Below are 26,586 nucleotides of genomic sequence, written 5' to 3'. Positions count from 1 at the left end.
AGTCACAGGCAATATACCATATTGTTTTTAATTAACATACTAATCGTATAAACAGGAGCGGATCTTGTTATTAAAGTAAGAGGGGGCGTAACTTAGGGATCTTATTATATCCTTTTGACCCCCCCCCCTCGCTCAAAACCGAAAAGTATAAGACATAACATGTTTGCACGGGTGTTTGGGGTTACTCCCCCAAGACATGTTTAACAATTGTTTGGCCGAAATGGTGCATATTTTAGCGTATTTCACTAATTTTTTTCTCCGATATTGACATAAAAAACTTGGAAGATTTTACGATACGCTAGTGCACATGCACTTACAGAGATATTGATATTATACTGTATCAAACAAAACGTTGCTTCGATGAAAATGATGTTCACAACGTTAATTATCAAAATGCGTTATAACTTTATATTCAACATGGCACCAATTTCACTGTTGCCTCCTACATAATTAATATTCTAATTTGCACTTGTCTATAGATGTTAATATAATTCAATTGAATTCAATGGCAAGAACATTTCAGGAATCAGACCCACACAAAAGCCAGTTATCTGATAGTTCCATATTAAAAGGTGATGCGCAGTAGCCCGATGCAAGTTCACTATTATTTGAAAGGTATTTGCTTGTTAATTACATGTACTAAAATTAAAAAAAAAAATACCGAAAGTACATCTTAAATAAGGTTATTAAAGTTTGTATATTTACATTTAATTTGAACTGAAATCGGATGCAATTGACACTTAGCTTCCAAAAAGGGGATACAGCACTTTTTTATGCTATCTTTCGTATGTAATTGACACTTTGTTTCCAATAAAGGGGATACAACACTTTTTTCTTATGCCATCTTTCGAATGTAATTGACACTTTGTTCCCCAAAAGGGGATACAGCACTTTTTTCTTAAGCTATCTTTCGGATGTAATTGACACTTTGCTTCCAAATAAGGCGATACAGCATTTTTTTTCTTAAGCCATCTTTCGGATGTAATTGACACTTTGCTTCCAAATAAGGCGATACAGCATTTTTTTTTCTTAAGCTATATTTCGTAAATGATTTCAGTTTCCCTTTCTGCAGCAAAAGACCCTTTCAAATTGATACTGGTCAAAAGGCCTGAAACTTCAAATATTTGTAAGCCGGATTATAATTGAGAGACCTTATCTTTCATCAAGTGATGTATTGATTTTCGAAATTATCAAGGTAATGTGTTGTCTGCTGCTGGTTCAATGGCTCCATTTCCAATCATGTCCATGTATGCTGTCACAGTGGCCAAGGGAGTTGGTAACGTATGATCCAATATGCAATAATGAATTAATAAATACTCGGATACAGAAGCGTGCGCGCTGGTATATTTTTTCCATTAAAGATAAATGGAAATCAAAAACGTGTTAATTGTTAATAGGCGATATTTATAATTACTATAATTGTGGAAGAATTTCATATAACAAAAGCAGGCAACCAATGTGAATATTCACTCACACTGATTCTGGATAAGATGAATACATTGTAGGATATATAGAATATAAACAAAATGCAACTATCCTAAAGAGATTTATTATCAATAATGTTGCCTTGCTGAAGGTACAAAAGGCCAATTGTTGCATAAAAAGCCAGGTTTGTATAACAAAGGAATATGTGAAAGTGACGCCAGGGATTTGTAAGAACTAGCTAGACTCAAACATCAAGTGAAATATGGGTATTGAGACTTCGGTGTTGTGAACAATACTACAACAAATGCAAAAACAACAACTGGCACATTGTTATTAAAATGTTTTTATAACAAAGAACTAAGGATTTGTAAAAACTAACTACATGTATACTGAAGCCTCAAGTGAAATGTGGTTACTGAAACTTCGGTGTTGTGAACAATACTTCTACAACAACAACTGATATACTGTTAATGAAATGTTGCTTTATAACATTTTAGACATTGATGTAAAAGAGACGCCATGGAATTAAGCATTTGAAACGACTAACTTTATCTATCCTTAAGCCTCGAGTGAAATATGGTTATTGAAACTTCCATGTTATGAGCAATACTACTTCTTCTACAACCCCAGCAGCAACAACAACAGCAACAATAACTAACATATGTTATTAAAATGTTTTTATAACAAAGACGTATGTGGAAGAAGCGATAAGGAACTTAGGATTGGTAACAACTAACTAGACTGAAGCCTTAATTGAAAAATGGTTTAAACATAGGTGTTATGAACAATACTACATATACTACTACAATAACAACAACATCAACAACTGACGCGTTGTTAAAACGTTTTTATAACAAAAACATACATGTGAAAGATGCGCCATGAAACTAAACATTTGTGACAACTAACTACAGTAGACTACGTCGACTCGAGCCTTAAGTGGAATATGGTTTTTGAGACTTCGGTGTTATGAGCAACACTACTACTACTACAACAACAACAACAATTGACACATTGTTATTAAAATGTCAACCGCCAACTTGGGGATACGAGCCTACAGTGTTTCAAGTGTTTGGATATTCGCTTTCATTATTGGCTGTGGTAACCATCGTAACAAATCTAGTAGCGATGATCTGTATATACCGCGCACCAAAGTTAAAGACATTCACACGCTTGTTTCTTTTTTCTTTAGCCGTTTGTGATTTTCTAGTTGGTGCAGTAGTGATGCCGTTCAGAATATTTGGTATGGTCACTAGGAGTTTTGACAGCCTGGGACATACCTTTTGCTATATTGGAAATAGTGTCGATGTTTTGTTGTGTTCGTCCTCCATGTTTCATATAACTATTCTTGCATTTGACAGATGCCTCGCCCTCTGTAAACCCTTTAGGCATGGCTATATATGTAGCCCAGCAAAGGGCAAGTCAGTGTTCATTCTAAGCTGGCTGATTTCAGCAGTCATATCTTTTGGTTTTATACTAGCAAAATTGCACGTAAAAGGAATTGAGGCTATTTATAACTGTGTCTTATACGTCACTGGATCGTGTCAACTCGTGTCAAACGTGCCATACGCGATAATGACAACAGCTGTGACATTTGGCTTGCCATCTCTGTTCACGATCGTATGCAACCAATTTACCACCAGAGCAATAGAAAAACGACGGAAAATTTTCGACCGTCTCGTAAATATAAACACGAGGAAAGGGAGTTTGAATCGACGCCATATTGGTACGAAGCTTGCTCGGACTATTTTGCTTATGTCATTAAGTTTTCTTGCGTGTTGGTCCCCGTTCTTCGTCATTCACATAACTGATCCATTGACTAACTACCGGGTACCACAATATGTGTGGACATTGGTCACTTGGACGGGATATGCAAATTCTCTGTTAAATCCTATTCTGTACTTAAAAGCTACATCTTTTATAATGTTTCGTTGAAATAAATGTGTAAATGAAATACCTTTTCTTTTGCTTTCGTTATCAAAATAAACGGCGGACGGAATGATAAGTCATTTAAATATGATCGTCTTTATTTTATTTCGTTTTACAGTTAATGTTATTATATCTGCCAATTTGTAACTCCGAAAAAACCTAGGACATTATTCAAAAATGAACTGTATTCATCATATAATTCGGAATGATTAATTCCATATAAAATAGGATTCTCATTTCCATAAAAAAATCTTACTTCCGAGAAATATGATTGAACACATGCAACAATTAAAAAAATAATGTCATAATGTTGTTCAAAGGCAAGTAACAACAATAATGATTTTTAAAGTAGTTCTTAAACTACGCAAGCACGCAAACACGCACGCAAGCACATACGCACGCCCGCACGCCCCCCCACCCCACACACATCAATCTCTTTTGCACTGAGTCTGAAGTGAAAGCAATAGTGGGTACAATCATGCCAGCGGACTCAATGCCCACTACCACAGGCTTAAAGGGACTAGGTCAAGTATAAAATAATACTCTGGTTTAAGTGGGGAGCTAACGCAAAAAGAGTAAACGAAAAATGAGTAAACTGGCAACAAAACAACACACCCACAAGGACTCATACACACACATAAAGTTAACCGTTCAGCCTGTTGTTAAAAAGTGTTACTAACGCTATTCAAAATAGTGGACTTCAAAAACAATATTTGAGCATATATGAACATTTGTTGAAGGGTTTTAGGAGCCAGTATCTTAGTTTTAACACTCCTAATCATTAGCGGATTCAGGGGGGGGGGTCACTTTTTATTTCAACAAAGGAGAAGAAAAAATATAAAATATGCCCAAAATGCACCATTTCGGACTAGAAATTGTTAAAACTTTCTTGGGGTAGGGACCCCCAAACCCTCCTGCCAACACTTTAAACCAAATAAATCTTGTTTCTGAGAGAAGGGCGCAAGTAAAAGGGTACGCCCCTAAGTTACGCCCCCTCTAACGTCGCATCCTGGCGCCGCTCCTGCTAATAAGTTTCCACACTTTATTTCGCAATGCTAAAAAGTGCATTTTACAAAAATGACGGATTCCTTTTAAGCGGAGTTTTATTTTTCACGCTTACAATTATCGTTATCTAGTACTGAGAAAAGGTGATATTTGATAACAAAAAAAACGGACAATGACCACAATCTCGAGTTTCGTTTCGTAGTTAATGCATCAAACAATACGCCAACAAATGGTAACCTAGTAACTGCCACAAAAATAGTACTTGGAAAACGCATTGTTCATTCAAATCATTGCCTAGAATGAATAGGTTATATTTATAGATTAAAACGTCTTGTTTATATAACAGATCAGTTGACAATGACAACCAAATGATATTCTGTTTTGTACTATATTAGATCATCACTATACCGTATATTTACAGCCAATGAAATCGCCTATCGATCTCCAACAATTACCACGCTAATAATCGTTTGAAGTATTGAGGTTTTACAAGGTAACAGAGATGACGTCATAATTGGTTCCCCCACCTGCTGAAACACCAGCTAATCTGAGTTATTTACAACATATTATGTATTGTGTAAAATATCAATGACTGAGAATGACTCGCTCCTTATTGACTTTATTCATCGAACTACTAGTATTACTTAGATCGTAGTAGCATGTATTAATTTTTCTAGCATTCGTAACAAGAAGTATCTTTAAAAAAAGAAGATACTCGGCCGTGGTAAACCAGCGGAATGACTACTGCCAGAATGGTTTGAATGTTCGACATGTAATAGAAATTGTTTTGGTGTTTAATTGTTGCTGGGTAATTCATGATACAGTGCAGCGTTTTGGAAGGAATATCATAACCATGAACAGTTTTACAGAGTATTGCAATGTTTGGCTTATCACGTGTACAAAAAAACAAAACAAAAAAGTGTTCAGCCCTAAAATGGTTACGAAACGTCATGTGCTGTATTATTAGATCTAATGTAGGGCGTCAATGTATATGACCAACAGGAACTGAGTTCTTGAGAACAATCGTTTAGACTGTCATCGACGCTGATGTAGTAAGCAAGTCTTCTCGTTTTACTCGTTGTGTTTACCCTTAAAGGCCTAGTTAATTAATGTTTGGCATGATAATCCCCTGCTGTGCATCTCCTGTTAATTGCACTGGTGTCACAGTAGGGGCCAATTCCTAGTCTATTCGTTTATTGGCTCAGGGCCATTTAGGGACCATTTTTATTATAAAACCACCAAAACAGTAGGAAACTCAGATCGGAGTTTTGATAAGAGTGATCAAGGCAATTAGATTAAGATCAATACACAGAGGATATGTACTGTACACAGATGGGGGGGGGGGGTGGAGGGCACTTATAGAAGGATTAAACTAGGCCCTAAGACGATGATCTGTCTTACTTTCCTTGAAAAATAAATTTTGCGGAGAAATGAAATTCTTCAACTTCTAAAACTAACTTGACAACGCCATCATTACTCGACAGCGCCATCACTTGAACAATACATAGCGCCACCACTTTAATAAATACAGTGAAACTGCGTTCCCTCAAACAAGCGGTCGTTCGAGAACCGGCGTTCCCTCGAGGTCGGAGCTTGGTCCCGAACTTTTTTTCTTCTATTTTCATATAAAATATACACACGCTGCATCGAAACCTAATTATGTCGAGCAATATCCTAGGTCCCAAGTACACAAATCGTGCATAAAACCTTATGGCTCCCTCGAGGACATAATTTCACACTTTTTCCCGAACGCGTGTTCCAAAATAAACAAACAATTGCTAGGTATCAACATTTTCTCAAATTGTAAAAATTGCAATGACAGTTGAAAGGTAATTTGATAAGGTGTGAAAAACCCGTTTTTCACTGTTAACGCACGACCGATATTAGTTGATATGGGCATTTGAGATGATAATTATGAGAAGTTAATGAAGTTAACGCTCTAGATGTGATCAGAAGGTTCTTTGAATTCACTGCCGTTGCTGACCGTGATCTTCAGACGCTCTGTACGCTCTCACGTCATATTACGATTGAACAGTTTCGCGAAACCGGCAAGATGCGCCAATCAACAATCCTTGATTTTGCGAAACTTAAATCTGACTAATGCTACACTGAAAGATATTTCATATCAAACTGGAAAATTGAAAATCGGGTCGTTCGAAACATGGGTTCCATCGAGGTTTTGGCTCGGTCCCTGGCGACCTCGAGCGATCGCAGTTTTACTGTATGTGCATGTTTCCCTTTTAAGAAGTGCCTTATATTTATGTTGTGTTCCGGCGTAAATACCAGTTTTATTTGCACGAACCAGAATGCTCTTACAGTATATGCAAGCAACGAAGTGTATTTGAATTTCTAGCAGAAATCAACATATGCATAAGTCCGATTCGGGAGTTCAGGAGAAAATTTCCTGACACCACAGTTTGCACAATATTGAAACGAAATCGTAGCCAATCTGCAGTTAAAGCTTTCTCACATCACGGTATCACATTCTCCGATTTTTCGAAATATGTCGGTTTTATAATATTATCTAAAAATATATGTATAATACTCACATGTGTAAAAGTAAACACAAATCACAGCTGCGCCACGGAAGTGTCGACAGCTCATTTTATTTAGTAGGCGTGATTTTCAGGCAATGGTCATGTATTTGTACTTATTCCTTTAATCATATTTTGAAGATTATAAGTATCTTCAATGGCCGAGAGTGTAAGATAGGTTCATCCCAACCTGAGTGTGGGATATTTTGCGGAAACGAGGTTTACTGAGTTTCCTCAAAACACCTTGAGCGAGGGTTGGGAGGAACCTATCTTAAACGAGCGGCCATGGTAGATGCTTTTTCTCCTCACCTCAGATAAAAAAGAACTAAGTTAAAATGTATTTTATGTAAATAGTCAAATCGTCCTTTGAATAGTTCTGAGGAGCAGCATTATTTCTCGAATGCAGCATGAACATTTTTCTTGTGCCATTTGAAGCGAGAAATGATTAATTTGAATTTTAAACGTTGCCACAAGACAAGATTTCCATAATGCTACAGACGACGGTCTCCAAGAAGGAACATTTTTGTAGTTAAAAGTGTGAATACAATTAAAAAGGAGTTCCATACGGTTGCTTGTTTTATCTTTGCCCGTGGTAAGATAAGAATTTCCAGGATGACCAAATTTTTGGATCTTCTTATCTGAGGTGGGGGGAAACAGGTCTTCAAAACTTGGCATATGACTTTTACTTGTTATTGCTAATCTCGATAACTGCTTCTAACTCTATCTGCATTTACTTTCATGTTACGGTGGATCTTAAGGGAGTTGTATACATTAAGACAATGAATTATTCCTGACAGCAGATTTTGACATACCCCGACGGCTACTCAGAATAAGTCTTCTTAGCCGAATTTTAAATAAGATAGTTTTGCTTGGAGTAAACAATCCCAGGGATGTTGGTTATTTGACGTAGCGGTGAATTGAGACGGATAATAAGGCAGTTTGCCTTCATCTCTGACCTGGGCCATTTCTTCATTTTATCAATATCATTCGGTCATTTATTTTTGGTATAAAAAGTTAAAAATTTGTAATACCATAAACTTCATGCAATCATAAAAAATATAATAATATTTATTTAACAATTTGCCATTGCTTTGCAATGGCTGTTAAAATTCAGAGCGACTGAATCAATCCGAACGCTCGGCTATTTTCAACCAATGCGGAAATTGAATAAAGAACTTAATCATGTCTGGTCACTTGTCTGGGTTGATTTCTCAGATATGATCAATGTAATCAATTGGATTATATAACCATGCATAATTGAAGGAAATTTTATATCAACGTCGTGTTACCGAGAAGCTGCAGTTGCGAATAAAAAAAATAGTTGTTTGTGTCCTAGTGCGGTGCGTTGCGGTGCATAAACGCTGGTCCAATCTGATTGGTTAATCTACTGCACACATGTCAAAATGGCGACACCCGGAAAAATGAATCTGTCAATTTTTAACCTTTTGGTGATTTTAAGTCTTACGACTGCAACTTGGAATACTAATGACTATCTGAAGCGAGAACACTCATTAGTGAAGCCATTTCAAGGTAAAACATTATATAACATCAAAATAGTTATTTAAAAACGGGCAGTTTGCAGAACAAATTATGTGGGTGGGGCAAAACAAGGAACTTGATAACTCTATCTATCTTCCATTAATGTCAAACCCCTACTGGGGACCTAGACATTTGCCCGTCAAGCTGCAAGAATGTTAGTAAAAGTTGTGAAAGAAACAGTACTTTTCAGGGTTTCCGCCAGCCCTTTATGGCTTGTCGGGCCCGACGTGCCTTCCGCTGGCAAGGCTAATTACCGATACGCGTTAATTATGCCGACATGCTTTAATCCGCGTAGCGACAATCCTTATCAAAACAATCATCAGTTTTGACAATACACATTTTTGTTGCGATTGCAACGGTTGACTGACAGCCAGAAGGCGTGTCGGGACTATTACGGCATTTGTATCAGCCATTCAGGATCGACGACAGCATGAAGGCGTTTCGGTGAGGTTCAACAGTGCAATTAACCAAACTCCTCCTATTCATTGAGTGCGCATGCGCGAGATGGCGGACGAGTCTCTTTTTAACAGCGGAGAATATTAAACTTTTAAATCTGAAAAACTAACTGGTTAAATTTACCATCAAAAGTGAAACAGTAAAGATAAGTTATTATAAACATATTAGGAACACAAATGGATAACTTTTTGGAGGAATTAACTTAAAAATGTGGTGAAATATCAACTTTTCGGAGAGACGTTTAATAGAGGAAAAGTGAGAGCATATGGGGGAACATTTTCTGAAAATAAAAGGAATAAGGATACAAATGTATACGTGAACAGAGGTCAGTCTACTGTAAAAAGTGCTTCTTGAGATAGCTGGAAATATATTATCACATATTATCAAGTATTTAAATCACCTTCTCTGATTTTATCTGGTGTTTGTGTACACGTGACAATAAAAGATGGCGGGCAACCGCAACAGTGGGAGGGGAAAATCGAAAGAAAAGTTTGTATGTGAGTCATGTTCAGCCGACGTGGGTCCCGATGATAAAGCCTTACAGTGTAGTGTTTGTGAAAAATGGTCCCACATCAAATGTGAAAGAGTGTCGGTCACGGAGTACGAACTGTTGAGAAAAACGGACGACAGCATACAATGGTTCTGTAAGCTATGCAGAGGAGCGTCGCAAAAACTTTATAAAATGCTTACCCTAGTACACAAGAGACAGGATCAATTTGAAGAAGAAATCAAGGGACTTTCCACAAATGTGAAGGCGTGTAATACAAGATTAGAAGATCAGTTGAAGACTGTACAGAGCATTGAGGGCGAAGTGACTAAAATGAGGGAGGATTTTCCTAACATGATCGCAAGCAAGGTGGGTGAACTATTTGAAGACAGACGTGAGGAAGAGTTGCGAGAGAAAAATCTAGTGTTCTTCAATGTTAAAGAAAAATCTGAAGAAAATGATAAAACTGACATTGAAAGTGTTAAACAAATTTGCAGTGAGGCCCTGGGAGTGGAAATAGAGGTAGAGGAGACTACTAGGTTGGGACGATTCCAGGTCGGAAACAAAGACAGACCCCTCAGGGTAACGATTCTTCAAAGAATGGAAAGGGGGAACGTCCTTAAAAACGCATACAAGTTGAAGAACAATCAGGCATTCCGCAAGATAGGGATCGGGAAAGATCTAACCCAGAAACAGAGACTGGCCGGGAAAAAGCTCAGGGAAGAACTTAATGAAAAGAAGAGGGAATTTCCAGGGAGAATTTGGGCCATCAGAAGAGACAAGATTGTTGAGGTACCAGGCCCACGGGTACCAGGCCCACGGGGTGGTGATGGTCGCGTTCCTCCGGGAACGGGGGACCGGGCAATTCACTAGTTGAGAACCAGCCTCATGTAAATACGTTACAAGTTCCTACAGTTAAGTTAAATAAGTTAAATAATTCAGGAGTTAATGTACAAGTTATTAATAACAGTTATACAGACAGTTTGAATAGTTCAGACGAAGAAGATAACGATTCGATACTAGTCGACAGCTTGTCATTTAGTAACAGTGTTGACCCAGATTATTATCTTGATAGTGTTCAGGAGGAAGTGATTGATAATTGTATGGATAAATTGAAAATATGTTTCACCAACACTGATACATTGAGTAACAAGGTTGCAGAACTAGAGTTGTTTCTGGCTACAGAGAAGCCTCATGTGTTGGGATTGTGCGAAGTTTATCCCAAAGTATCTCCTGATAAAATGAGTATAAATGACTTGAAATTTACTGACTATGATGTCCTGTGTCCAAAAATGTCTGGAGAAAGAGGGGTGTTATTACTGGTTCATAAATCAATGAAGGTAACGCAAGTCTACAATTTTGACCATATAGAGTTTAATGAAAATGTTTGGTGTGAGTTTGAATTAGTAAAAGGTTGCTGTGTACTACTGGGTATGATTTACAGAAGCCCAACATCAAGTGTTGAAAACGACCAAAAACTTATTAACTTGATAAACAGCTCTGTTTCATTAAAATATGACCAATATGTGTTATTGGGAGACTTTAATTACAAAGACATTGATTGGAAAAAATGTGAAAGTAAGTACTCAGAGGGAGCATCGGGAACCAAATTTTTAGATTGTGTACAGGACAATTTTCTACACCAACACGTTTTGTCAGAGACACGGTTTAGACATAACCAAGCACCCAGTTGCTTAGACTTGGTTTTTACAAAAGAAGATTCAGTTATCAACCAAGAGACAATAACTATTAATTCCCCTCTGGGATGTAGTGACCATTCTATGATAAGTTTTGAGCTGGACGCTTCATACGTGAATCATAATGAGACGAATGAGAGATTTCAATACTATAAAGGTAATTATGAAAAAATCAGAGAAGATCTTTCTAGTGTAAACTGGGACAATTTGATGGAGGGGAAAAGTGTAAACGAAATGTGGATTGTGTTCAGAGATACTTTATGTGACAGTGTAGACAAACATGTACCAAAGAAAAAGTCCAGTATCAAGAAATGTAACAGTCCATTATGGTTAGACAGAAATACAAAACTTGCAACTATAAAGAAAAACAAAGCTTGGAAGAAATACAAATATTCTAGATCTACGACAAATTATAATAAGTATGCAGAGGCAAGAAATGAATGTTCTAGAGAAGTTAAAAGTGCCAAGAGAAATTACGAACAGAAAATTGCTTCTGAAGTGAAAACGAATGCAAAGTCGTTTTGGAGATATGTAAATTCTAAAAGGAAGACAAAGGACAAAATAGGTGATCTTAACAAGAGTGACAATACCACAGCAGTGACAGATGAAGAGAAGTCTGAGGTACTAAATGGTTTCTTTAGCAGTGTATTCGTGAGAACAGACCCTATTAGTGACTCAATTGAAAGGGATATAAATGTTCAGAACCTGCTTATTGATTTACATATTACTCCTGAACATGTGGATAAAGTGCTTAAAACTCTGAAGCCAGATAAATCTCCTGGACCTGACAATATTCACCCAAAAGTTTTAGGTGAAACAAGTGATTTAATCAGTTATCCATTGTACTTACTATTTAGTAAATCCTTGAGAGAAGGAGAAGTCCCAGAAGACTGGAAAAAGGCGATTGTCACACCCATTTTTAAAAAAGGAAGTAAAAAGGATCCTAGCAATTATAGGCCAGTGAGTTTAACGTGTATTATTTGCAAACTTTGTGAAAAGCTAGTTCGTGATGCATTAATGATCCACTTGAATCAAAACAAACTTTTATCCAATGACCAATACGGATTTAGAAGTGGCAGGTCCTGTGCAATTCAACTTCTTGAAATATTAGACGAATGGACTCAACTGATAGACGAAGGTAACCCAATTGATGTGATTTACTTGGATTTTAGTAAAGCTTTCGATAAGGTGGCACATGATCGTCTGTCTATGAAACTGAATAATCTTGGTATCTGTGGTACAGTACATAAATGGATAAAATCATTCTTACAACATCGTGTCCAAAGTGTTCGTATTGGATCATGCGTTTCATCTTGGTCAAACGTGGTCAGTGGGGTACCTCAGGGAAGCGTGCTGGGACCGGTGCTGTTCTTGTGCTTTATAAATGACTTGCCGCAAGTGGTGGAGGGTATAGTGAAGATTTTTGCAGACGACACTAAGATTTATTCGGCCATAAGCGATCCTCAACAATGTGAAAAGTTACAGCAGGATCTTGACAATTTATGTAACTGGAGCACTGAAAGTAAACTTAGCTTTAATGCAAGCAAATGCAAGGTCATGCACATTGGGTCTAATAATGATTGTGCTAGATACACTATGCAGGACATTGATGGAAACTACGTCAAAGTCGAGTCAGTTGCTTCAGAAAAGGACTTAGGTGTGATTTTTGATTCGAGGCTAACTTTTGAAGAACACATCACAGAAATTGCTTCCAAAGCACACAGAGTTACTGGAATAATATGGAGATCCTTCGAGTTCATGAACAAAGATATGTTTCTCAACCTTTATAAGTCAATTATTAGACCAATTGTAGAATATGGCTCTTGTGTATGGTCTCCATACCTAAAGAAGGACATAAAAAGACTAGAGGATGTTCAGAGACGCGCCACCAAATTAGTTAAAGATGTATCGGACTTGTCATATGAGCAAAGACTAAAAGCCTTAGGAATTCCAACTCTGGAATATAGACGAGATAGGGCGGATATGATCCAGATTTATAAGTCTGTGTATGGCCACGATGAGTTAAAATGGGATCATCTCTTCACTCTTTCGTCTGGAGACCTAAGAGGACATCATCTCAAATTTTTCAAGAAGAAAAGCAAACACAATTCAAGACTTTATTCATTCAGTCAGAGATCGATTATGTACTGGAATTCCCTTAGTGAAGAGACTGTTTCTGCCAAGTCCATAAACCAGTTTAAATCAATGCTTAATATTGAACATTGGAATAGAAAAAAGTTTTTATGTTAACATAACCGCACTCAGTTGAGAAACCACTAAAGAAGACATTTACCAGAGGGGCCACGATAGCGAAAGCTAAATTTACGGCCTGAAGATTACAGGTATTACAGGTATTATCAAAATGGGAATGTGTGAAAAACACCACTGTCGTAATTGCGACCTTCATCCCTATTATCATCTATGAACGCAAAGTAAACAATAAGTGTTAATTGATTTCGGTAACATAAATCATGTGTCATTTTATTTTGTTTCTTAATCCCAAGTGCGTTTGTTAACCAAATATTAAATTATTAAATTGTAATTGAGAATCGTGTTAAGATATCTGTGTTATTATAAACAAGGGTTATGGTATATTGTTGTATGTAATTGAGTCGCGTTCCCGTCTTTAGTAGTTTAGTGTAAAGTTATATTTTGTGTTGCTTATTATTAAACTTTGATTATTTTATCGTTCTTTTAATTTATTTAGAAAAAAGACAAATAATTCTGAAAATACACATTACATTAAGTTATTATTTAGCCGACCCGACTTTAAAAATATTAGCTGTTGCAGCTTTAAATACGAATACACCCACGAGCAGTCGCTTTGCCTCGGGCTCTTTTGTGTTCCAGCATGCAGCTTACTTTACACGTTTTGCGGTGACGTCAACGGTGTCAATATAAATAATACCCGCGCTAAACGAAACATGAGTCGATCGATATCGTTGATATTGTATTGTCGGAAAACGAAATACCAATAATTAATGAAGAGAAGCCATTAAACATTTTCACAAATATTTTTAATGTTAATCGGACTTGAGTTGGTAATTCTAAATCATAGGAACATAACTGTAAACTTGTTTAAAATGCAGGAAATTGCACCACTTTGGATACGAAAATAAAAAAAAATTGACGTCGGGAGGGGACACCCTACCAAACCCTCCCCTTCTGACATTCCTTATGAAATTCCTGGCGGAAACCCTGCTTTTTAAAAAACAAAGTTAAAATCAGGAGGTACAGGTTAGGTTTAAAAAGTAAAAATACAGTAGAACACCGCCATTTCGAACACCAATAAACCAAATTAATCGGTATTTCGAACTTTTTTTCGGTCCCGATTTTTTCCTAAATATTCGAAATATTCGGTCCCAAATTCAATTTTCACGTGTATTTATCAATCTTTATTTCGAATTATTTCGACCCATGCTCCTTGCTCTGTTGTGTTTTCACAACTACGCTGACATCAGCTGACATCAGCTTGACAGACCAATAAACGTTATAATAAGGTGCAATTATCGCGGTTTAAGGAATGCCATGGGTTAATTGGCGCGTGTATGAAGCAAACAACGGTATCACATACATAGAGTGATTAATGTTGAGTGATATTATTTGTATATAACGGATGTTTTTTTCGGTAAAATCGTCATTCGAAATGTCTGCCACAATAACATCGATCGATGCTAATGTGCGACATTATTTACAGTTTGTGCTGTAATTTGTGTGCTATGATATGTTTCTGTTATATATAAATGTTACTATTATATTATTATTTGTGTAAATAAATTAATAAAAAAAATAAATGTTTCGGAATTTTATTAAACATCGCTTTTCATAATGTAAAATACAATGGTATAATGCAGCCATTTGAAATTTCATGACACAAATATTTTGTAATTCCGGTAGAGTAGAATTCGAATGCGCTGGATTTCAGACAATCGTTGTTGGAACTTCGGATTATTTCTCTCAATGTTTATGTCGAATAATCGTTATTTCGAAGTATTTAGCTGGGTCCCGACGACTTCGAAATAGCGGTGTTCTACTGTAGTTTTGATAGCTCCCTATGGCGAGACATGTTTAATCTGGCAGACAGCCTGATTGAACTGCTCCAGGGTAGGGCATGCCACTATGTCTGCCAGGAGGTTTTTCCAATGGAAGATAGCTCTTGGGAAGGATGAGATTTTGTAGTAGTCGGTGGTGGCAGATATTAATCTGTAACAGGATCTGTGATAGTGTCGAGATGGTCTTGTCAGTGGGATAAGGTAGCCAGAGATAGGGATTGCTATTAGGTTATGTGTTGCAGTGTTCCCTCTGGGTTCCAAAAAGTTGTCGCCACTTTTTCGCGGGGGGTTAAGGGGGCTCAAGGGGTTGAAGTATTTTAAGGGCCTTAAATTGCATTTAATTAGCACATTGTCGTGCATAAACATAATATTTTGTTGTACATGAAGCACAAGATATCAGCAAATTGTTATTCTATTGACAAAATAGATTTGCTTTGGTTTTGTTGCAATTTGTAATTGACATAATTATGCAGCATTCTAGGGGGTTAAAAAGTGTCAAAAAGACTAACAGAAGTCATTGGGTATACTTACAAATAAATAGAATACATCCCATTTGATAAGGCTTCCAATAAGTTGGCTGGAGTAAAGAGTAGACATTTTGTATATGAATAGTCTGGCATTAAGCACCAGTCAATAGTAACCACGCCCCTCTGACCCCCACAAGGGCACTGCCCTGGACCCCCCGCGAAAAAGTGGCAACAACTTTTTAGAACCCAGAGGGGACCCTGAAAGTCCTTTATTTGTATAATGATATTCAATCTCACAAGGTAGATCATGCTTATATATTTTGATACAGATTCCAATATCGCTGTCTATTTGCTTTAGGAGCTGGCATGAATATTCCTCTATGGGACTTCCTTGGGACAACAATGGTGACCAGCAACTACATTCGTCTAACACCTGACAGGCAGAGTACCCAGGGGGCAATCTGGAACTCTGTGGTATGTGTCTTTTTAACAATATCAGATGTATGTGACAAAATATTTTTCCTTTTCTACAATTTTTCTGTAAACACATTTTTGAACATTATGTATGGTTTTCTGCAATGTGTGTTATTTCAAATACAATACTTTTGATGATATATTTTCCTTTTATTCAAGTGGCTATCAATTTTTTATACAAACACTTTATGAGTTAGTAAGAGTATAACATAAAACTCAGAGCTGAGTTGAGTTGACAATACTCTAGGATAGATAATGCACAACTGAAAAATCTTGTAAAATTAGATTTCATTATCAGATCTTTTTGAAATTTGCCTGATAAAAATCTGGAAAAACTGTCAAAAACCTAATAAGATGAATAGTATGCAGGCAATAATTTTAAACATATTCTGTGGATAATAATAATCTACAGTAAAATTTGGAACTATGTAAAACAATTTTTCGATCTCCTTCGCCCTTGCAGTCACTTATACTGTGTTTTAGAAAGTTTGAAATGTTTTTTGGTTTTTAGCCCTGCAGAGTAAAGAACTGGGAACTCCATGTGCAGTTCAAGGTTCACGGATCGGGTAAAAGTCTGTTTGGAGATGGATTCGTTGTTTGGTATGCCAGGGATAGACTCGAGCTGGGTAGGTGTCCATTACATAGCAGAATGTCTGTTGTTCAATTCATTATTTCAGTATTGACAAGTTTGCAAGACTGCACGATAACTACATGTATCTTTCATCATTCTATTGTTAAAAATATTTTAAACTAGAACTGTAAGCCATAGGCTAACGAATACCCCCCACCCCTCCATGTCTAGGTTGTTTGCCCTGGAGTTAGGCCGGACAAAGCTAATTTTGCCTACAAGGGGAGATAACTCCAGTCAGGGTCATGTGACCTGTACCAAATTCACAGAGGCGAAAGTTTACAACATGGCCATTAATTTCTGAAAGTTTGATAAAGATTTGTTGAATAATAACAAAGATGAACCCCGGACAGGGCTTATTTTGCCTACTTTAACACATCAAGGGGAGATAACTCCAGTCAGGGTCATGTGACCTGTACCAAATTCACAGAGGCGAAAGTTTACAACATGGCCATTAATTTCTGAAAGTTTGATAAAGATTTGTTGAATAATAACAAAGATGAATCCCGGACAGGGCTTATTTTGCCTACTTTAACACATCAAGGGGAGATAACTCCAGTCAGGGTCATGTGACCTGTACCAATTTCACAGAGGCGCAAGTTTACATCATGGCCATTAATTTCTGAAAGTTTGAAAAAGATTTGTTGAATAATAACAAAGATGAATCCCGGACAGGGCTTATTTTGCCTACTTAAACACATCAAGGGGAGATAACTCTGGTCAGGGTCATGTGACCCGTACCAATTTCACAGAGGCGCAAGTTTACATCATGGCCATTAATATCTGAAAGTTTGAAAAAGATTTGTTCAATAACGACAAAGATGAATCCCGGACAAAAAAAAAACGGACGGACAGACAGACAGACAGACAGACAGACGGACAGACGGACAACCCGATTCCAGTATACCCCCCCAAACTTTGTTTTGGGGGGTATAATAAATATAACCAATTAGAATTTGAAACGGCCATTTCTGTAGCATGATATAAATGTCAAAGTACAATTTTTGATGTGATCTTTAGCAGAGTATAGTAAATCTGATTAAGAATTAAGACAAGGACATTTTCTTGCTTTTATGATAAACATCCTTATTATATAAATATAATAGTTACTGCACTGTCAGTGTTTTTGACACAAGAACTATGCACTGGTTGTATGATTCATAAATCATGAGTTTGTAGGTGACATTACCTAATTTGTACCATATTTTCAATGACGACATTCAATAACTAGTGTGCATTAAAGTAGATATTTTTGTAATTTATCTGCACTGTACTTAATGCTCGGTTAAGCTCCGCCTACTTTTTACTGTTTTACCGATATGGGAGTTAATGTATGAAAACGCTCCAAGATGGTACAATCATTGATATTTCACAAGTCTTGACTCATAAGTAAGGAAAATCAAATCTTACACCATTGCTATAAAGCCTATTATGCTCTGGCCCCAATATCACGAAAATACTTAAGTCAAATCTCAATCTCAACTCAATTTACCACATAAAAGCATAGTATTATTCAAAATCTAGTATGTTTTTTATACTTTTTGAAAGCGTATTTTCTCATAGAATGTATTATTGAAAGATTTTAACAATATTTCAAAGAAAACTTATTCTAGAGCAAAAAATATACATGAGTAATTGTTAAAAGGCCATGAATTGTACTCAAGTACATTTTTGACTTCAGAATATTTTCCCTTTGGAATCTAGACCAAAGGTTTTAATTAACAGATTCAATGAAACGACGCGGTTTAAAAAATGTGTAAAAAAATATTTGTTTTCCAATAATTTTTGATTTTATATGGTAAAATGAGTTGAGATTCAGTTTAAGATTCGACTTAAGTATTTTCGCGATATTGGGGCCTGATGTTTCATTTGTGTGTGTTTTGCAGGCCCTGTGTTTGGGAGCAGAGATCGATTTGTTGGCCTCGCCATCATAGCAGATACTTACAGCAACCACAATGGACCACATAATGTAAGCATTTCAACATGACAACAGACAAATTTGTAAATACATTATCACATATTGTTATATCACATACCTGTACCATACATCCCATATCCCCAGGAATTTCGGCCCATCCCCCGCTTACATGGCAGGGGATCAATATCCCCTGGATTTAAAAAAAAAAGTTGTTCCAAAAAACAGATCAATGTTGACAGTGGAAAGCATCCATTAAATTATGAATGGAAAAAAATGTTGTAGTTAGAGTGTGATACTGGAAATCATTTCATTATGATAAAATTAATATTAAAAATATTTTATGATGTTGCTCTTTGCTATAAGAATCAACTTAAGTGAATGTGCTTTAGTAAAGTTTATAAACATTCTAGTGGTGTCAATTTACAATGCAGGGCTTTTTCACCTTATTTGCTAGGGGCCGAAATAAGGCTACTTCACAATTGGGAAAAATAGCATATTTTCCCAATTTCCAGATATTTTTTCACAATTCCCAGATATTTTTCCCAAAAAGGTAGATCTTACTTCAAAAATTTACAATAAAAAGTTATTCTGTCTGAGCAAATTATTCTTTTCATCTTTTAAGTTAACATCAGAAGAATGTTGTATAATTTAAATGTTATTGGAGGACCAATTAGTCCATATATTGTTATCAATTCTTTCCCTCGATTTAGAATCAACTCTATGAAGATTAAAACTAATCTCTCTTCCTCTTTTGTCATTGCGTCATGTTAAAAAAGCGAAGTCAAAGACATGATTTCTCCCCAAATAATATCTACATGTGTATTAATTGGAAGTCCATACATTTTAAACTTCTCAAGCTTGACCCTGTGAAGTGTTTGTACACATTTCATATTAAAAAGGACATAATTGAAAAACAAAACGCTAGAAGTAGACTCACATGTAAGATATGAGCCTGTTTTTTGTAACACGATTTCCAAGTATCATATGGATACCTTGACCCGTGTTTAAAAGGTGTCTTCAATCCTCATGTGGAATTTCCCATTTTGAGATGTTTACGCATTTAAATTTCCCAATTTGCAGAATTTCACGCGTTTAAATTTCCCAAAATGAAAAGGCTAGGCCTCTTCACAATTTTTGGTGAAAAAGCCCTGCAATGTCTTGTTTTTCTTTATATAATACTGATGTATTATTTATTTATGCTAGGAATTTACATGATAATTTTATAATACGTTAAATTGTATACATTCATATTGATTCCATTGATTTGAATGTATATAATTTTATATTGAATATCAACCATTTTCAGCATCAACACCCATATATCTCAGCCATGGTTAACAATGGAACAATGAATTACGACCATGACAGGGACGGCACACACACTGAGCTCGCTGGCTGTTCCTCACTCTTTAGAAACAAGGACTATGATACATACCTGGCCATCAGATATGAGGGCTCTACAAGTAAACTTAAGGTACAGTTAAAGCTCTACTGATCACAGGTAATAAAAAAGCTAATACAATCAGTCAGTTGCATTCACATCACTAATGTAGCTTGGAAAAACCATCATGGACAGTGTTAATTAAGTACCAGGATTAGTCTCAGGATTTGTAAGTTGTTCACAAAAACTTTGAAGGTAAAATATTTGGTTTGATTATTCAAAGAATAAAAAGAACTTTAACAGTTGGTTGTCCGTTGCAGCTATTAAACTATTATTTTATAATTCTAATAATATGAGATCAAAGGCATTGATCAAAATTTCTATTTCCTCAATTAACTATCCACAGGTGTCTATGGATATTGATGGTAAGAATGGCTGGACGGAGTGTTTCACTGTGGACGGTGTCAGGCTGCCCCTGGGCTACTACTTTGGAGTCTCTGCCGCAACTGGACAACTTGCCGGTGAACAACTTTAAATTTATCATAAGAAAAACATTTTCAAATAAATAATCTCCTTCGGTTTAATTGCTACACATCAAATCACATCTGATCACTAAATTCAATCAAAGAAAGGTATTGATAACAATCTATAAAGGACACAATTTCTGCTCAAAGTCATCAGCTGTGTAAATCTTTAATATCATAATTTACAGTTTATAGTAAAACAGTACTTTATCAATAGTAGTAATATTATACCATTGTGTATTTGTTTTTTCCAGATAACCATGATATAATGTCCTTGAAACTCTATGAGCTTGATGTTCCTGAGACGGAGGTGAGTGCATTACACACACTTAAGTTTGTCATGTATAAGAAGGTTCTTTAGTTATTGATCAAAAACAGGTTTTCAGCTCAAAAGTCCATTAAGATTGATTAAGATTACAAACAATCTAATTTCGTGTAAAATCATGTAAACAAACTGCTTATTACAATCATAAGGTTTCTTAGAAAATCAGTTAAGAGATCTTTTTTTAATATTATTTGAAAAGTAATAGTCAATGTTTTATTTTAACCTTATTGTATTCAAATGATTTTTGGCTTATGATTGACTATGATCTATCGATCAGTTGCTGTTTGGTATTTGATCCCCGACTTCAAACCTTACAAAAGTAAATGTCTTATGGGAGGAAAGTTAAGCAGGGTGTAGTGGGACAGTACTATGAACTGGTGATCATAAAAGTACCTCTAGAGCAGTTCTAAACAGGCTAACATCCTGTGTGTGCACTATGGCCCGAAACCTTACAAGACCAATAGATTTACTCTCACTGGGTCTAACTCTGATGGGCAAATTTTGTAGTGACATTAAAAAGAAACTTTACACCCCCCTTCCTGCAAGTCAGAAATCTTGGTGAAACTGTGTTGTTTTTGTGTATGATTAATGATTTACTGTCTTCCACAGGGAGACAAGCCATTCACTGGATTACCTGAGGCAGATTTTTTTGCTTCACCGAGAGGTTTGCTTTTTGCCTGTTAAACAAGTCCATAATAAGCGCAACATTCAGCAGTAAAAATACCAGTTTTTAAGACTTTTCAAACTTTGTATGTTTATTATTATGTTATTATAATTAATGTCAAAATGCAACCTTTATTTTCTTTAATTTGAAAAGAATAGCAAACTTGTTTTACAATGCCTATGTAGGCATCGGATACTCATGTAACTGAATTCAACAATATTCATTTACTGCATACATAACAAATAATTATTCAATTATTCTGTCTGTAAAAACGGAATCCTGGCAAAAATGATGTTTTATGTGCTCATATTTCATTTTTTTCAGATCATGTTGAGGATCCCAAGGGTGGATTTATGTCTGGTGGGGGTGGGGGAGGCTGGTCAGGGATCAAAATATTCTTTGTAATTTTACTCGTTATTATCGGAATCATTGTGTGTGGAGCTGTGGCGTATGTTATATTCAACAGAGACGACCCTTCGAAACGAAAACGGTTTTACTAGAACAGTGCATTTCAGTGTTAAAAAATAAATGTTCAATTGTACTTGATAAAAGATTTTCTTAAGGTTAAAACCTGTGTAAATGTGGTTTGCAAATGTTTATGTCAGTGATCTTGATGCAAGACAACATTTGGATAGATGGAAGAAATATAGTGAAGGGAATTGAATGTTTAAAAGTTTTAGATCAAATTTTATAGTGGCCTAACAAACCTGTTATATATTTTTTATTCACTGTGACAGTAATACTAAATATCCTGTTTGAAATTATTATAGTTAGGGTTATAAACGAAGCTATCTGTTGAGAAACACTTGACATAATCATACCTATTTAATTATATATTTGCAAACATGTATATGGAGTGTGCAGTGCATCTTTTATTTCACTTACACACTAGTGTGACTGTTTAAGAGAATATTAAACTATATTGCATTTTCTCGCCAGCTTTTGTGGTAGTGGATAGCGCTTCCATCCAGGCACATTGTTATGTTCATTCATGGCCTTAGATTCATTGCAGATATAAATGTTCTGAGGTCTTATAATGTCATTACCAGTCATATAATGTACCATGTCATGTTTGTTGTTTGGTAAATGATTTGTACGTGATTATACATGTTATTTTATTCTGTTGAGTGTTGTGCAGCTTGTATAATTGTACGGATGTTTGGGAAAAGATTTAACATTGTGCATGTATCAGGGGTTCTTAAGTTCAGGTTTAATTCTAAAATCAGGATACAGAGCTTTTAGCTTCAGGCTATTGTACAGTTGTAAAGATTGTTTTTCTGTTCAGATATTTGCATCAAAAACAGTCGTTGAAATGATTATTAAAAACTTTGGGCATTAAAACCTGATACGGTACCCAAACAGACCCTTGACTATTTCCCAGGATTGATACTAAGCAGCTGGAAGAACCCCTGATTTATGTAACAGTTGTAAAATTCAGGTATTTTTGGTATTTTCTTGTACTAAAGATTGTTTTGATAGATCAGTCACGGTTATTTATCAAATTCCTGAAAGTTAGTTGAATGTTACTCATTGCATGTCAAACTTTTTATCAATTTTATTGTAATTCTTGGCTTTAAAACATGTATCTGTGGAGGGCGAGAGTGGTAAAGTGTTCCCCTCCGGGTACTCTAAAGGTTGTGGGTTTGATCCCCACTAAGGTGAAAGTGGCCTTCCGGTCAAGATGTCCACCACTCGCACAAGAGGTTGTGGAGTTGATCTAAACCAGGATGAGAGTGGTCTAGTGGTAAAGGTGTCTGATACTCACTTTATAGGGTTTGTGGGTTTGATCCCCACAAGGCCCCTGGAATCGCCACCAGTACTAATTACTACCCAGTAAACAGATTCAGAAGCTAATATAATTTAGTTCAAACCATTGGTTGAAATGGCTTGTAGTAGTAAGTTGTTCATTTTATTAAGCATATTGAACTTGATGTAAATTGGTGTGAAATCCATGAAAAAAACCAGTGCTATTATCTGTATGTATTTACATGTTATGAAAGTGACTCAAATAACACATGTTTTTGTTAATGGCTGTAAGTAAAGTAGCGCAATAAAGAAACTAAGAATGCAAAATATACCAGTTCAATCAAGAAATTACTTGGTATGACTTGATTCTGAAATTTGTTGCTTGCTTGCACAGAGTACTTCTCTGTATAACAGTTTCATTTATGCATATTTAAATTGAGATGAAAATCAAGTAGCCATTAAACAATTTGACATTATTTAAGACTAATTTTGTTTTGGTATTATGAACAGTTTCTTTTTTCCGCTAGTGTATTTTGTAAAAATGTAATTATTCTGCTGGTCAATAAGATTATATGTATAAAAGGCTATCAGCTTTATTTTTAATGTCTTTTCTTTGACATTGTTTGAAAGCACTTTAACATACCATATTAGTTTTATGTATATACTGTATAATTTTGTGAATTATCTTCACATATTAGATTTTTATGCCATTAAGTGTAGGGTGCGAATTATGAAATTACTACACTTTACTACAGCGCAGATAGTATTTTGTCTCTTGCTCAATTTTTCAATATTCTAAGACCATATCAAACTGATTCTATGTTAATTGTCTGTTTACAATTTCAAACCCTACCTAACTGACAGGAAAAAAACACATGAAAACAAATCTTTTTTTTAAAAAAGGCCAAAATAAATGCATTTGACCGCAGATTCACCTATGGAAATCAAGAAGAACTTTTCATATTCATTTGCAGGTCATATCACTGTTATTTTAACATTGAGCAGTCTTAAGATTGAAAAAAAAAATCTTTGCTAAATGAAGATTTTGGACAACATTGTTTTTATTCTGAAAGCTGGAAAAATTATGGTACCCATCCGTTAACACTAAACATTGAATCATTTTGGTATGGCTCTATCATGATAACTATATATCCTCAGCTCTATCTGGTATTGGGAGTTGTGCTAGGGCTATGGGTTTTATTTAAAAAAAAAATATCCTTGTATTTACCATAATGGGGGCCATCTTATGAAAGATTGTATTTTACGATCTTTTCTTCAAATCAATATTTCGGTTTTCGAATAACATCTTTCTCCAAAGAAATGGTAGTACTTGACAAGCAACTGATTTATAAAGAAAAATTGTTGAACTATTAACACCAACATTATATCACAACATTGTATCATTATGTCGTTAAAACATAAGATGGTCCCATGGTATCTCACTGTATATATACAAGCAATAACAATGTAAACAATGGTATTGTTTTGTGGGACAATGTTTTAAAAGTTGAGGCATTACAAATTGAATTTTGAATTATACATATTTTTTTGACATTTTAATTTTCTTTACAGAATGGTCCTTCAAAGGGACTCGCTTAATTTTTGTCACTGTAATGCATCTGAAAACACTTCATTTTTTTTGCTCTTTGATACAGAAATTCCAATATATTTTTTGCTCTTTGGTACAGAAATTGCAGATAAAAAACAACTATTAAAGTTTTAAAAACCTGGTTTTTGTGGGGAGCAAACTCATACTGGTACTGTGAAGAAAAAATAAGAAAACTGAAAACAAAACTGCTCACCTGCAACAACTTACATAATCTGAGGGATAATTTAACCTCTAAGCCTTCTGTTGAAAAGCGTTACTAAGCTATTCCAAATAGTTGACTTCAAAGACCATATTTGAGCATATGTATTAACATTTATTGAAGGGTTCCAGCCATCGGTATCTTAGGATAAATATCCAAATGTTTGCCTCACTATATCTTCATAAAAAAGTGCATTTTACAGAACATGAGCGAGTCTCTTTAAATAGTATATTACCTTGTTATTGCTACATATAGTTGTTGACTATCATATACCCGAGTAAGTGTACCTGTATCCAAAATATGAATTACTTGTTTTGTTTGATTTGATGTCAAAAATTCCTCACATGAGATTATCAAGATACATTCTGTCAATAGTATCTCTGGCAATTAAATAATGTCTGCAGCAAAAATAAGATGAAGTTTGTAAACTAAAAGATTTAGGAAAAATTTCACATTTCCTAATCTGCATATTTTGACTCCTTGCATTACATTTTGATGTACTAATTTCATTTTGAATTTTTAAATGACATTTATATGAGTGTAGATAACTTTGCTTCACACATCAAGGAATTCAAGGACATAGTACACTTCTTGCGTCTCTAAATGTTTTGCACCACCAATGGCAGCAGTTGGCAGGCACACCAGGGTGACTAAGACAAATTGACAACTTTGTGGCCTTAATCTTTGAGAAGGGAATTTCAATAAATTGCTGTTGTCAGTTGATCCTGGCATCAAAACTTCCATGAAAATAAAAACATCACAGTCTATTTTCTACATGGCTGCTTCAGATGGCCTTTCGGGAATCATCTCAATCTAAAACCATATATGAAGGAGAAAAACATTGAGAGGTGCACTATTGTGAAAAATAAAGGTTTACCAGGAAAACTTCTGCAATGTTAATATGAATACCTTTAGAATTTTCGGTATAGTTGAGTTTTATTCATGTACTTATACATTTAGTTTAGTTATTACAGATGGTAGGTCAGCAGATATCCAGGATTATTTTGTATGATAGCATGAAATACTGTACATTATAAATTGAATATTGTTATTATTTATGGTAAACTGAAATAAAGCAAATATTTTGTTATATTCTTGTTCATTTATGAGAAGAAGGAAAATTCATTACTAAAAATAGTGATCAGTAGCTGACCTTTGCCTGGCTCTGGTCCTTATCTGGCGTTACCTTGACCATAAGCTGATGCAGTTAGAACATTCTGCTCAATGTATGTAGCATAAAATGAAAATGGCCGATGTATAATCCAAAAGTTTGATTTTTTCACTTGAACCAAAGCATGCTTTCTGCATATTGGTGATGGGGATTAATGCCATTCCACAATGTATTCCAAATTCATGTAGTGATCGAAAGCTGAGAAAATAAAAATAACTACTAGTATCTAACCGTTGACCTTTTTATGCTCCCAAAATAGAGCATATTTAAATCTCACAGTCGGTCTGTCTATGCTGTAACATTGTCATGCAGGTAAGGTTTTTAAAATAACTCTGCCCAGTGTCACATGCAAATCA

At 35.5% G+C, this 26,586-nt stretch overlaps 2 protein-coding genes across 2 annotated transcripts; both read left to right on the top strand.

Annotated features, from left to right (window-relative positions):
• The first annotated feature begins 1,452 nt into the window (after window positions 1–1,452).
• LOC128210741 (trace amine-associated receptor 1-like) lies at window positions 1,453–3,360 on the top strand. Its single transcript, XM_052915093.1, has one exon. The coding sequence runs from the start codon at window positions 2,395–2,397 to the stop codon at window positions 3,358–3,360; it is 966 nt and encodes a 321-aa protein (XP_052771053.1). The 5' UTR covers window positions 1,453–2,394.
• A 4,923-nt stretch (window positions 3,361–8,283) lies between these two features.
• On the top strand, window positions 8,284–26,149 carry LOC128211343 (vesicular integral-membrane protein VIP36-like). Its single transcript, XM_052916029.1, has 9 exons — window positions 8,284–8,423; window positions 15,950–16,065; window positions 16,577–16,691; window positions 18,580–18,662; window positions 19,918–20,085; window positions 20,399–20,513; window positions 20,771–20,826; window positions 21,451–21,505; window positions 21,830–26,149. The coding sequence occupies exons 1-9, from the start codon at window positions 8,297–8,299 to the stop codon at window positions 22,003–22,005; spliced, it is 1,011 nt and encodes a 336-aa protein (XP_052771989.1). The 5' UTR covers window positions 8,284–8,296; the 3' UTR covers window positions 22,006–26,149.
• The last annotated feature ends 437 nt before the right edge of the window (window positions 26,150–26,586 follow it).

The sequence above is a fragment of the Mya arenaria genome, chromosome 12 (assembly GCF_026914265.1).
Source record: "Mya arenaria isolate MELC-2E11 chromosome 12, ASM2691426v1".
NCBI classification, from domain to species: domain Eukaryota; kingdom Metazoa; phylum Mollusca; class Bivalvia; order Myida; family Myidae; genus Mya; species Mya arenaria.
This window is presented reverse-complemented; position numbering and strand designations above follow the sequence as displayed.

Coding starts and splice junctions, on each gene's coding strand:
- LOC128211343 (XM_052916029.1), top strand. CDS start 8,297: ATGGCGACACCCGGAAAAATGAATCTGTCAATTTTTAACCTTTTGGTG. Junction 20,086..20,398: donor GCTCTACAAGTAAACTTAAG/GTACAGTTAAAG, acceptor AACTATCCACAG/GTGTCTATGGATATTGATGG. Junction 21,506..21,829: donor TTTTTTTGCTTCACCGAGAG/GTTTGCTTTTTG, acceptor CATTTTTTTCAG/ATCATGTTGAGGATCCCAAG.
- LOC128210741 (XM_052915093.1), top strand. CDS start 2,395: ATGAGCAACACTACTACTACTACAACAACAACAACAATTGACACATTG.